This window comes from Babylonia areolata, chromosome 20 (genome assembly GCF_041734735.1).
Source record: "Babylonia areolata isolate BAREFJ2019XMU chromosome 20, ASM4173473v1, whole genome shotgun sequence".
NCBI lineage: Eukaryota > Metazoa > Mollusca > Gastropoda > Neogastropoda > Buccinidae > Babylonia > Babylonia areolata.
This window is the reverse complement of record NC_134895.1, coordinates 24945062-24958812: the sequence shown is the minus strand read 5'-3', so window position 1 is coordinate 24958812 and position 13751 is coordinate 24945062. Positions and strand designations below refer to the sequence as shown.

At 47.1% G+C, this 13751-nt stretch overlaps 1 protein-coding gene across 1 annotated transcript; it reads right to left on the bottom strand.

Moving 5' to 3' along the window:
* Positions 1-2394: 2394 nt before the first annotated feature.
* LOC143295330 (uncharacterized) lies at positions 2395-12953 on the bottom strand. Its single transcript, XM_076606966.1, has 2 exons — positions 12710-12953; positions 2395-8280 (listed from the first exon to the last, which is right to left on the bottom strand). Exons 1-2 carry the CDS (start codon positions 12803-12805, stop codon positions 7039-7041), a joined length of 1338 nt encoding a protein of 445 aa, XP_076463081.1. The 5' UTR covers positions 12806-12953; the 3' UTR covers positions 2395-7038.
* Positions 12954-13751: the final 798 nt, after the last annotated feature.

Genomic DNA, 13751 nt, shown 5'->3' with positions numbered 1-13751 from the left:
GTGGAGAGGTGGTGTGGTGGGTATGATGTGTGTGTGGTGTGGAGAGGTGGTGTGGTGGGTATGATGTGTATGGTGTGGAGAGGTGGTGTGGTGGGTATGATGTGTATGGTGTGGAGAGGTGGTGTGGTGGGTATGATGTGTATGGTGTGGAGAGGTGGTGTGGTGGGTATGATGTGTGTGTGGTGTGGAGAGGTGGTGTGGTGGGTATGATGTGTATGGTGTGGAGAGGTGGTGTGGTGGGTATGATGTGTGTATGGTGTGGAGAGGTGGTGTGGTGGGTATGATGGGTGTGCATGGTGTGTGTATGGTGTGGAGAGGTGGAGTAGTGGGTATGATGGGTGTATGGTGTGGAGAGGTGGTGTGGTGGGTATGATGGGTGTGCATGGTGTGTGTATGGTGTGGGGAGGTGGAGTAGTGGGTATGATGGGTGTGCATGGTGTGTGTATGGTGTGGAGAAGTGGTGTGGTGGGTATGATGGGTGTATGGTGTGGAGAGGTGGAGTGGTGGGTATGATGGGTGTGCATGGTGTGGAGAAGTGGTGTGGTGGGTATGATGGGTGTGCATGGTGTGTGTATGGTGTGGAGAGGTGGAGTAGTGGGTATGATGGGTGTGCATGGTGTGTGTATGGTGTGGAGAGGTGGAGTAGTGGGTATGATGGGTGTGCATGGTGTGTGTATGGTGTGGAGAAGTGGTGTGGTGGGTATGATGGGTGTGCATGGTGTGTGTATGGTGTGGAGAGGTGGAGTAGTGGGTATGACGACCAAGCGAATGTCCAGCTATTCGCGCCACTGGACCCCCACCCCCACCCCGCCCATCCTCCGCCTTTCACCTCATCCCGTCTCCGCCCTTCTGTGTGTAGTTCAGTGTGTGTTCGTGCATGTGAGTGCATTTATGCATGCATGCATGCAGGTATGTATGATTGTGTGTGTGTGTGTGTGTGTGTGTGTGTGTGTGTCTCAGCGTGTGCGTGTGTTGTTTAAAAGATCTCACCAGTCTCTTCACCATCCGAACCCCAAACCCCGAAGCAAGACGTAAACACAAACCCAATTAAAACCATCATCCTTGAGAGAGACTCCGCATCGTATGTGACTCACGAGCTGTCATTACCTGTCAGCCCACAACCGTGGAGTCGCCTGACTGCTGCTGTGCACACTGTCAAACGATCTGTCATCGTTAACCATTTACCTGTGCTGCTGTCTAGCGCTCAGCTCTCGGTGGAGCTACACCAAGAATACATCGATTTCTGCCCCCCCCCCCATCCCCCGCCCCCAACCCAATCCTCCCCCCCCCCCCCCTGAGAACTTGGAAACCTAATCTGATGCGGGTAGCATCCAAAAAACAATATCACATCGGCTTACATGTAATGTAAGGTAGGGGGTGTGGGAGTGGAAGTGAGAGAGAGAGAGAGACTGGGTGGGTGGGTGGAGAGACGGCAGAAGCAATGGTTAGGAAAGTTGGAAAGAAAAAGGGATGCGTCCGATTTACTACGTCTCTTTTCGGTGTGTGGATGGTGAAGGGAGATGGTGATGATGATGAGGAGGAGGAGGTGGTTCTGGTGGTGGTGGTGCGTGTGTGTGTGTGTGTGTGTGTGCGTGTGTGTGTTAATGTATGTATTAGGTAGGTATGAGCAGATGTGTGCGTTTGTGTGTGTGTGTGTGTGTGTGTGTGTGTGTGTGTGTGTGTAAGTGTGTGCTCTGCTGCCAACATGAAAGCAATGATTGAATACCTTTCACACACACACACACACACACACACACAAGGACAAACATCTAAAAACTCACAACAGCGAAGTAAATACATTAGAAATAATTTATTCATTCAGTATTTGGTATGTGCAAGAAACGAAACGAAAAATATTCAAGAAAACAAAACCACAAATTCCACTTGCAGAAAATGTGTTTGGAAATTACACGCCAGAGTGGCGTTTCAGTCTGAAAACATGAAATACACTTGGCTCATGGCTCTCTATTATATTGTACATAATCAATACACCTTTACATATAATATGTATATATATATATATATATATATATATATATATATATATATATATATATATATATATATAGCTCTCGTGCTTCCAGAGCACTTGAAATACGTACAAACTGTACAACAAATGACAATATCTATGGCACACTAACAGGACACACATTGTAGTAGTATGTGATAACATTGAAACAGATGACTAGCATTGCTATTCTCGTTAGATCTTTTTTTGTCGTTGCTTGTTCTATCTCCCAAGAACAGGGATGATATTAAAGCACGGATATCCTTAACAAGAACAACAACAATAACAACTTTTTCCCCCCATTACACGCTGACTGTAAGAAAAATGCAGGAAAATGAAAACAGGAATATTGGTAACGACATGTAAACAAAAATTCAGTAAATGGGTCCTTTCTCGAGATGTAGAATCATCAGAAGATCATGAAACTTGACTTGTCATGTAAGCAAGCGCACGGCCCAGTTTCACACACACACACACACTTGCGTAGAAGCCAATATGACAACCGAAATGGTACTGGGAGAGAAAAATAAAATTAATAAAATAAAAGGAGCGTGTAATTATAATCAGAATGCGCAGTGTTGCCTGCCTCTTTTTCAAACAAATTCATTTCTTTAGTAACATTTTCTTAGAAACTAAACAGAAAATTTGGACGAGCCGAAAAAAGCAGCTACCCCACCACTCTCTATCATGGACATTATTTTTCTAGTCTTTGCATTTCTGATAAACTCACTTTTCTCTACACGAAAATCGACCACCCCAAGTCTTCTTGGTTTTGAATATAATCAACCGATCTAATGTGGGTCGGCAACAGTTATCACCCTTTAACACAATGGGAAAGAAGCAAAACAAAACAAAAAAAACAACAACAACAAAAAAAAAAGAAAAATAAAAAGCCCAGCCAAAACGCAAACCAAGACAGAGTCAGGGAGATGGAGAGACACAATGGCAGAGGACAGAGGGAAGCGGGCAAACGAACGAATGAATACTTCATTTTCTTACATATATAGCTTTTTTTGCTTCAGGAGCTTGTCATGAGATAAGTTTCGGAGACAACGTTTTCACTGGTATGTCATGAATAGTTCGTCCTCCAAAAAATATTTCCCCAGCGATAATAATTATCATGTCTTGCCTTCAAACAAAACAAAGCATAAAAAAGGGACGCTTCATTTAGTCTCTGGCCGCTTGGTTACTAAAATCAATCCAAATCCAGATGAAACAAAACCCAAAGCCAAGGACAACCATCGCCAATCTTCTTTCTCCTATCTACCTCCAGGGGCTGTCCTCCCGATGAAAAACTCCAATCGGACTTTTCCTCCCACACACACACACCTAAGCCAACAAAAGCACCAAGCAAAAACGCGGTCTAAATGCTCACCCTTAGCGGTGTTGCCAAAACAAATAAGATTGTGAAGCAACTAAACAAAAGACAATAATAACAATTATCAATTGCGTACAAAAAAGGGAGGAAGGAGGGAGGGCGGGGAAGGGGGCAAAAATCTACAAAAATGCCCTGTTGATATTTACAGTTTGTTCAGCTTTGTCTGTTGACTGAACTATCGAAAAGGAATAATAATTATAATAATAAAATAAACAAATGGATAAAAAGAAGGGGGTGGGGGGTGGGGGGGGGAGAGGAAAAAAACAGACAGAAAACCCGCAAAGGACCGGCCATGCAAGTTGTTGTTTTTCTGCTTGTGCCCAAGCTTCAAATAGTAATATACACAAATGATAATATATCGTCATCCACTGCAAATGAGAGAATGTGAAAACAAAAATTGCACGTTTTTGTTTCCCCCCTTTCTCTCTGTCTCCTACAAAGCAGCTCACTGCTACATCATCAGAGAAAAAGAAAAGCAATACAGCGGGGAGTTAGAGAATAAAGAGAGAGATCCATTTCAACAGCGAAGCACTCTATGAGAAACTTTTTTTTTTTTCCAGTTATGCTCTTTACCTCATAGTGGGCTGGGGGTTAGTAGAGAGAGGGAGAGGGTCTGTTTTCTTGACGTTTCAGCGAAGAAAACCAATGGTCTGACTTTCCCCACTTTCCCTTGTCCCCCCTCCCCCTCCGTTCTACTACCCTTGTCACCCTCCTTCCTTTCGTGCATATTATATTCAACAGACTTAACATCAGCTTTCTTTTACCTCTTATCAAATTTGCTTATTAAAGTTTCCTATTGTTTTGTTTTGAACAGGTGTTAAGGCGCTGTTAATATAAGCTGCCCGCAAAAGTTATACTGGACAAAGTCAACAGATGTGTGCTCAGTATTCAAACAAATAAATAAACGAAAAAGAAATATCAAGCTTAAGTACTATTGTTGTGTATTCACGTAGTAGTATCGTCCGATTACAAGTGTTAAAATACATTGTGTACGACTGTTCTGTTATGTTGTTTTTTTTTCTACTGAAGCCAAAACCAGTTGGCCCAAAGGTTTAGTATAGTAATGCTAAAACAACGTTAGAACCTAGGTCCAGCATAATGTGAATCGGCTCAACTGCCAAATCGTGTATACTGTTCAACATATCTGCAGTACTGCAGTACTCATTATTCGGCCAAACATGTTTAAAAGAATACTCATTAAGTAGAGAACAATCATTTTGCAAAAAAAACCCCAAAACAACAACATATTATTTTGAAACAGCTGAAATCAATTGAAGCCTGAAACGAACAGGTTTTTGTTCATTTCACAAAGACAATTTTATGGCCAAAAAACAAAACTTTTTTCTTGTTGGTTAACTTGCAACCGGCAAAGAACACGAGTATATATATATATTGCAAAATATATATATATACGTACAAATATACGATGTTGTATAAACAATATACAATAAAAATCAGTTTGCAATGTAGTTTATATTATGTACATTTATCCATAAGTTTCATGGGTACAATGTGCCTGTTTGGAAAAAAAGAGATGAGGATGGTGGGACGCGGGGGAGTTGGGGGGGGGGGAGGGGGGTTAATGATGGTCATCATGTTTGAGGAATCTGGTGCACATCTATATCATGTGGACATCACCAGGTGTCTGCCCATACCTAATTATTATTAATTTTTTTTTTAAAGAAAACTGCACTGTAAGTTTTCCACGGGAAAGGACAGATGGGGGGCGGGGGGGTGGGGTGGGGGGGTGGGGGGGGGGGAGAGCGGGGGGGTGAGGGGCAATGGTGACTGGGTGGGACTGGAGATCAGACAGCGACACATGTCAAAGTAAGCGGTGGGCTATCTTCAGATTCAGTACTGTTACATCAATCAAAAAAAAAAAAAAAAAAAAAAAAAATTCCTATGACGGGGATAGCGGGGAATGTTGGTGATGGGGAAGAGGGATGTAAGGAGAAAAAACGTGTCAAAATTATAAAATAAAATAAAAAAAGCAAAGCAAACCAAACAGGCGTCATGTATCGTAAATCAACCATCGGCGCTAAAAGCAAAACTGCGGACGATGATGATGATGACGGTAACTACAAAGCCAAACTGTACAAAGTTCCATGTTGATTGGGGCGCACAGAGAACACCACAAACAACAGCCCCCTTCCTCTGCGCACAAGGCAGCAGGCAGGCAGTGAACAAAGCCCTCCCTTCAAGCAATCCCTGGCTGCCAGGGGAGATAACCACAGGCAATCAGTGAGCAGCCACGGACCCAGCCAGGACAGCCCAGGACCAAGGCAGGGACAGCAGAGGCCGTTCCACAGCCAGCAGCGTCAGTCAGTCTCTCCTCCTCTCGGGTTCCGTAACCCAGGTCGCACCGCGGCCAGCCCAAGCGATGTGCTGCTTCACGGCAATGACCCAACGGTGGACAGACAGACAGACAGACAGAGAGACAGGCAGACAGACAGACAGCCCAGTACTCACACAGGCTTGCCCATGTCAACAGGACTCCCAGACCGGCAAGGATGGGGGTTGGGGTTGGGGTTGGGGGTGGAGAAGAATAAAAAATTAATCATGTTTTCAGCCAAGCTCTTCTCTGCCAACCGGACCAGCCGACTTGCAGGAAAAGATTTCCATGTCTACCCCCAAAAACTCAGGAGAGAATAAAAACAACAAAAAAAAAAATGCGAAACACAATATCAATCATTATGTCGAAAACAATTCAGTGCCAGTTAGGTAAAGAGAGCAGTGGTAAGGGAATGGGGGCGGGGCAAGGAACTGGATAGGGATGCCAGTCACCAGTCAGCAACACCAATCACTAGTGACGCCACATGGCCACAGATACTGACATCTTGGTCCCCACCAACGAACACAAATGTTTCATGTTCGGATTTTCCAAGCATAAAATATCGCCCACGCCAAATCAAATACAAAAAAAAGAACCTGGCATGTGACATTCAAACATTCCAACCTGCATTTCAAAGAACGAAATAAAATGCAAATCAACAGTCATAAAATCTTCCAAAATAAAATGTACTTATTCTTCGAGTGAACCAGTCACAAGACCAGCAGACAAAAAAGTTTTTTGATTCATAATTTTAGTCTATCAACAATTCAATTCCACAAACGTTTTCCCTTCAAAATCAAACCAGAAAGCAGTTCTCTCTTCTTTTTTGTTTAATCAAAACCTTATTTAACCATCTACATTACTCATTCCAAAAGCTAAGGTTGTGAAAGTTCATCCTGTAAGAAACGAATTAAAAAAAAATACTGCCAGTCATACTTCCTCCATGGTTTCTGCTCCACAGTCCATCAGAGTCAGCGAGCTGAACAAACTATCTATACTGTACATCGTTGGGTCATTTTTTTTTTTAAGATAAAAAAAAGTTCGGCAGCGGCCGACAGGAGTTCCAAAAGGAGCCCTGGGGACGTCAGGAGTCACTGCAGCAACTACTGAAGCAGTTTTCAGTTCAATACCAGTCAGACCGTGAGCCAAGGACAGAGCTGCCGTGGGGTGGAAAGCTCTTCACTGTCCAACATGGTCAACTTGCAGGATTGAAAGCTTCTGTGCGCTAGTGACAGGGCGACGTAGAGAGAGTGGAGTTAGGTCAAGGTCAGACAGGCCGCGTTGTGTTGTGCCAGTCCCCCCTCAGCGTCTCCGCTCAGTTCATATGTGGCGCTTCATGTGCAGCGACAGGTGGTCGGAGCGGCTGAAGGCCCGCTCACACAGGTGGCACTGGAAGGGCCTGTCCCCCGTGTGCTTGCGGTAGTGGCGCGTCAGCTCGTCGGATCGGGCGAACTTCCAGCCGCATCCCTTCCAGGTGCAGTGGTAAGGCTTCTCGCCCGTGTGGGTCCTCAGGTGCGCCTTCAGGTGCGAGCTCTTGGTGTAGGTCTTGTTGCAGCCAGGGTGTGAGCACGAGTGGGTCATCTGCCGTTTGCGGCCCCACGTGCGGCGACCCCGCTTCTTGGGCTGCTGGCCAGCCCCGCCTTCCAGGCCCCCCGCCTGGGGCAGGAGGAGGTCCACCAGCTGGGGGGAAGAGGGGGGAGTGATGATGGGGTGGGGGGGCACCTGGTGCATGCCGGGAACCATCTTGGGCAGCAGGGGAGGCTGGTGCTGGTGCTGGGCGGGCTGGTGCTGGTGCTGGGGGGGCAGCCCGTGGTGGTGTTGCTGGAGGAGGAAGGGCTGCTGCTGCTGGGGGGGAGGAGGAGGGGGCTGCTGCTGGTGATGCTGGTGAGGCTGCTGGGGCATGGCAGCGAACATGGCCAGGTGGGGCCCGCGGCACTTGAGGTCCTCGCGGTGCTCGGGGGAGGCTGGCGGCGAGATGTGGGAGAAGTTGTGCAGGTGGTGGGCGGGGATCTGGGAGGTGGGGATGACGGTGAGGGTCCCGGTGTAGGAGTTGCAGGCCGACTGCTGGTACTCGTGCTTCAGCACGCCCTTCAGGCCGGTGGAGGTGGGGGTAGCGGCGGCCCCGGCGGGGGAAGGGTGGGGGGGCACGGGTGAGGGGGCAGCCCCCACCACCACGTCGTGCGGCAGGCGGGGGGCGGGCGCCGTGTCGTACTTGATGTCGGGGATGTCCAGGAAGGCCGAATGGAAGTCCGGCAGCGGGTCGGGCTCCTGCTTGACCTTCATGTCCTCACAGTACATGGACGTCTCCGACGTGTTGCTGAGGATGAAGTCAAGGTCCAGCAGGTCGTCGTACACCTCGCTGGGCTTCAGGCTGCTGGAGGAGGACGTGGAGGAGGAGGAGGAGGAGGAGGAGGGGGAGGAGGATGAGGAGGAGGCAGCAGTGATGGGGGAGGAGGAGGAGGAAGGGAGCAGGGTGGAGGACTGGCTGGTCATCATGTGCAGCATGCTGCTCTCGTAGGGCGTGTTGTCCGGGTACAGGAAGTTCTCCACCTCCTGCCAGCTCTGTCCACAACACACAGAAATACCACACCGTGATTACTGTACAATACACCGCAGGGTCAATGCAATACAGTGTTTACTGTACAATACAGCAGAGGGTTAATGCAATACGCAACGCAGTATAACCGTGATACATGTACAATACAATATAGTGTAACGTTAACCAATTACATCAATATGGCGCAGGTCTCTGCTAGTTTTGTTCCAATCGCTAAAAACAGCAACAGTTATTCCGTGGGGTGTAAATTTAGTGGTTTGCTCTTATCATTGCTGCTTGTGGCCCAGCTGACGGGAAACAACAGAAACAGTGTGTGGAAACATTAACAGCACCGATGTGTAATTATATATGAACAAATCTTGCAACGTGAAAGAGAGAGAGAGAGAGAGAGAGAGAGAGAGAGAGAGAGAGAGAGAGAGAGAGAGAGAGAGAGAGATGGGGGGCAGGGGGTAGGGCATGAAGGGGCAGGGAACAAACTGAAAAGGAATGATGAAACCAACCAACCCCCCCCACCCCCATCCCCGCTCCAAAATAAAAGAAGGAAAAAAAAAAGTAGTAACAATAGCCTCCTGTGTTTCACACGCCGCACCAAGCAACCCAGCAGGAAGTATTTCGTTGTCATCAGCCAGCCACCAAACAAACCCCACCGAACGCCGCCACCAAACTTCAGGTCATGGATACTGGAATACGTATGTTCTGATCTTCATGCAACACAAAACGACAAGCCGGCTGATCGATTCTTTTTTGACGGCACGCCAACTGATGGAGCCTGGCAGACCGGGGGAGACACAGCGTGTAACTCGATGACAGAGGTTTCTTATCGCCGCATCGTTCTGTGTATCTGCCTTTCTTCCCGGCCATAGGGGGTGGGATGGGTGGGGAAAGGGGGTGGATGGTGGTGCTGCTGAGACAGCTAAGGTTTCAAGTTTGTAAAACTACTTCTTTTCCTGCTGCTGCGTAGACAACGGCATCTATTTTGGATTCTTTTCTTCATGACAAAAGGCCGGTCTTTTTCTCTTCTCTTCTTCTCTTTCTTCCCTTTGTCTTGTTGTACGTGTGTGCGTTTGTGTGATGGCGTGGGAGAGAGAGAGATGGGGTGGGGGGTGGGGTGGGGAATGGGGAGGGGGAGGCGAAAGAGAAAAAGGGAGAAAGACAAAGAGATCGACCGAGAGAGACATTGAAAATAAAAAGAATAAAAGTCAATTTTATCCTTTGGAAAAAAAATGGCATGGATAATATGAAAATAACTTTGTGTGAGGGGACATTACTGAGGTAGAGTTGCTTTACTCGCTGACAAAACAGGGTTTTTTGGTTGTTTTGTTGTTGTTGTTTTATATACCGAAAACTACACTATGCAGTGCCCTCAGTCCACTTGCTACAGCGATTGTTTACATACATACCATCAAAATGCTCTCGAAATCCAGGTCAAAAGAAGCTGATGTCATAGTAGCCATAGCCACCACAGAACACACTGATCCAAGTACTTTCTTCTTCACGTACACAGAAAACTAACTCAAGAATATGTCTATGGCACGAGAAGGGTGGGCGGGAAAGAAAAAAAACAAACTACACACACACACACACGAAAAAATGGACCTATAATTTGCTGGAGTAGTAACTCATTTAGCACTTGTGATTACACAACCAACAACAAACAAAACTGGCCCTCGCAACAAACCCTGGCCAGCTTTATACTCTGTCCACCTCTTTGCTAGTCACTCTCCTAGCTGGCGTGCCTGTGGAGACTTAGCGAGGGTGCTCACAGCACAGCCACCCCCCCCCCCTCCCCCATGCCCCCCAAACCCTTCTCACCCCAGTTCTCCTCATTAATCAGATTGGCTTTTTTTTTTTTCGCCAAATCGATCATCAACTTACGTGGCCTGTTACGACCGAGTCTTTTGCGTGCAACGTGGAACGTTGGGGGAAATACTGCGAGAAAAGCGCGCAGGGTGAATGATCAGAAAGAGACATCGAGCTTGCTTTTTTTTTTTTTTTTTTTTTTTTTTTTGACCCCACAGCATGCTGAAGTTCACGGTCAAGGTCGTGTGGCCAGTTGCTGAGTCTGTGCAATGTCTGTGCAATGTGCTGGATGTGAGAGGCTTGGTGAAAGGGGTGGGGTGGGGTGGGGGGTATCGGGGATTTGAGGGGAGGGTGGTAGGGCGGAGGGGGGGGGGGAATGAACAGGTCGCATGTTGATGCTTGATGATCTGATGATGATGAAGGAGAGAGAGACAGAGACTGAGAGACAGCCAACTTGTTGACTGGGCTGGGAGGAAGGGAAATCTCATTTGTCAGCTTTCTTGGTGTTATGCGGTGCATGACGTAGGGCCATCGCTATCTCTGATCAGCAATATCGGTGGACGTCCGTTCTCCAGCTCTGTCACTCGCTCTCTATTGACTCAATCATTCAGTGTGTGTGTGTGTGTGTGTGTGTGTGTGTGTGTGTGTGTGTGTGTGTGTGTGTGTGTGTTCCTTTCGTTCTCACATACAAAAGCCAACACTCCAACCCAAGCATGAAGACACACACACACACACACACACACACTAAAACTAACTAAATCAGCCTACAATCGTGTCCTGTCGCATCGCATCACGTTCCGTCACGGAGCACACCATACACCCTCCTCCCCTCTTGTGCCTCGTCTCCAGCTGCCGGTGATCTTAATGAGGTCACATGTATACTAATGAGCTCGAGCAGCCAGCCGATCTCGAACTGAGTCCAGCTTGACTCTCTCTCTCTCTCTCTCTCTCTCTGTGTGAGGTCATCCGCTTAGTGGGCTCGTTGGGCCAAAGGCAGTGGGGATGTGGTGGATAGGGGTGGGGGAGGGTCAATGGATGTGTGTTGAAGGGGGGGAGAAAAAAAAGGACAGAATGGAAGAGACAAGTAGAGCACAGAAAAGAAAAGGAAAGGACAGGAAAGAAAAGTGGAAGAGAAGAAAGAAATAATTCTGTTTTTAAAACTTAGTGTCTTAGAAACATGCAGACAGATTTCAGAGACAGACAGACAGTGTAGACCAGAGACTGTCAGAACCACAAACATTGCAAATCGTATTGTTTACAAACGCAAGACGACCTGCATTGATGCTCTGTGAAGCAAAGAGCATACTAACAAACCAGGCGTGAAGAAGACAGACTGCTATCAAGCCCTACCCACCACCCATGCACCTATCATCCATGTTCATCAACAACTGGTGGCAGACTGCCCTAGATGCTCGTCTTCCCAGCATCCTTTGCAGCATACAGAACGTGTCCTTCACTTTGCAGCTTCCCACCTCTCCGAGGAAAAAAAAAAAAAGCAGACCCCCCCCACCCCCCTTCCCCCGATGGCCCAAGTGTTCAAAGGGAAAGAAACATTGTTCAAAGGGAAAGAAACATTGCCAACTGTTTCAAATCATCGTAAAATATCCAGCGTGCACTAAACAGCAGAACACAGGCAACACCATAATTGTTTGTTTTGACCATCTGCCAGTTATATTCTATCAGGGTTGGGAACATCATCAAGGCCACTTTTCTCGTTCTGAATTATAAAAGACATATCCAAAACACATTACCAAAAGGACTATATGAATTAAATAAAAAGGTCATCATTGTCATCATCATAATCAACAGCATCGTCATCATCATCATATCATCATCAACATCAGCAGCAGCACCCATGGAAGCTGACAGCCTTAGTTGTACAGCTGATCGCTCAGGAAGCCAATGCCAAAAGTGAGAAAAAAAGGGGTGGGGGAGCAGGCGGTTGGCGGTTTGTACGCGAGATGGGGGTGGCGCTGTCAGTCCTGCACGGAGGCAAAAAGCCAAAGGCTTGTCGGGGACTGGCCAGCAGCACAGATCGATCGAACTCTGACGGACAGCCCACAGACTTGCCGCTGCTGCTGCCACTCTTGCAGCCTGTTGGCTGCCAGAAAAAAAAAGAAGGAAAAAAAAACAGCCCCCGCACGGATCGATCGCCTGCCAGAGTCTGTTGCCTGCCTCCCTGCCAGCTCCTCTCATCCTGGAGGTCTGCAGCTTGCCTCCTTCCTCACTATTGGTCCCCGGCTCTTCGAATGGCTAGCCTTGCTTTCTGTCCGGCCTGACCGCCCGCCCCGCCTCGCCTCTCTTGTCGTTAACTGCTCGTGCAACACGTAGCACGTTGTGTGTGTATGTACGTGTGTGCATGCATCAACACTTTTTGTTTGGGTTGTGGAGAAACAAGAAATAAGTGTATGTGTATGTATGCGTTTCAATGCAAATTTTGCGTGTGATAAACAGGTCAAAATGAAAGAAAACTTTGCACAATTTCGTTTAATAAAAATGTTTTTGCAATGTAAAAAAGATTGTACGCGCATGCATGCATGTGTGTGTGTGTGTGTGTGTGTGTGTGTGAAAACATCATTTTACAACACCAGTTAGTTAGAAAAACTATAAAGAAACAAAAAGTGATTTACTTACATTCTGCAAGTCCATGTTGTCTTCAAACTTGGGGATGACCAGAGGGTTGAATCGTCCAGCTTGGCTGTCCAGCATTGGGTCCAACACTTGGGCCATGTTTCCACAACAGGTCAAAGTCCCGATATCGTTGGCCTCAAGTAATCAAATCCAATCACACAAGCCACAAAACAGAAACCTTTTTTTTCTTCTCCAAAACAATGAGGGACGTTACCGAGCCTTGTGAACTGCTCAGAGTCGGATACAATTTGTGACTGCAGCTCGCTCTGCGCGCACTTATGTAGCAAGTAAAAATAGCCGCCACCGCGCGCCAGCTCTCGGCGCTCGTGTTCGCGTTTTCCGACTAAAAATAGTCCCATATATAAGGCAGAGGACCTGCAACATGGTTCAGTCGCTCTCTCGTGACTTGTGGTGTGTGTATGTGTGTGTGTGTGGGAAGGGATGGCAACCCAAGGAGTGGAGAAAGGGGGAAATCTCTCTCTCTCTCGCTCCTCGCTCGCTTGTCTATCTCTCTCGCTCCACCGGATGACGTCAATATGGTGTCAATAGTAACGCATGTTATTTAGCGGCCAAAGCATCTTCACATTCCACTCAACTACAGGCAGACGGACAGACAATTTTTTTTTTAATCTCCGGGTTTGCCTGAACTTTGCGAGAGAGAGAGAGAGAGAGAGAGACAAGTGAGGATCAGGCTGAAGACAGTGACAGCCATAGCGCCGTCAGTTCATCACGGCCACTCCATCCATGTTGGAATACATCGCCATGTACCACTGACACACAATGCTGTCACCTTCATGATCCGTCTACTTCAATTTAAAAAGAAAAAGAAAAAGGAAAAGAATTCTGGGTTTCACTCAGCTTTCACAGAATGATACATGCACACACTGACACACACACACACACACACACACACACACACACACACACACACACACACACAGATATATTATTTTCACTCGAAAGGAGACAACATTCAGAATACCTACTGTAATCGTGCAGCTGGCTACACATTTGTGCCAGTCAACAAACGACTGGATGTCTATCT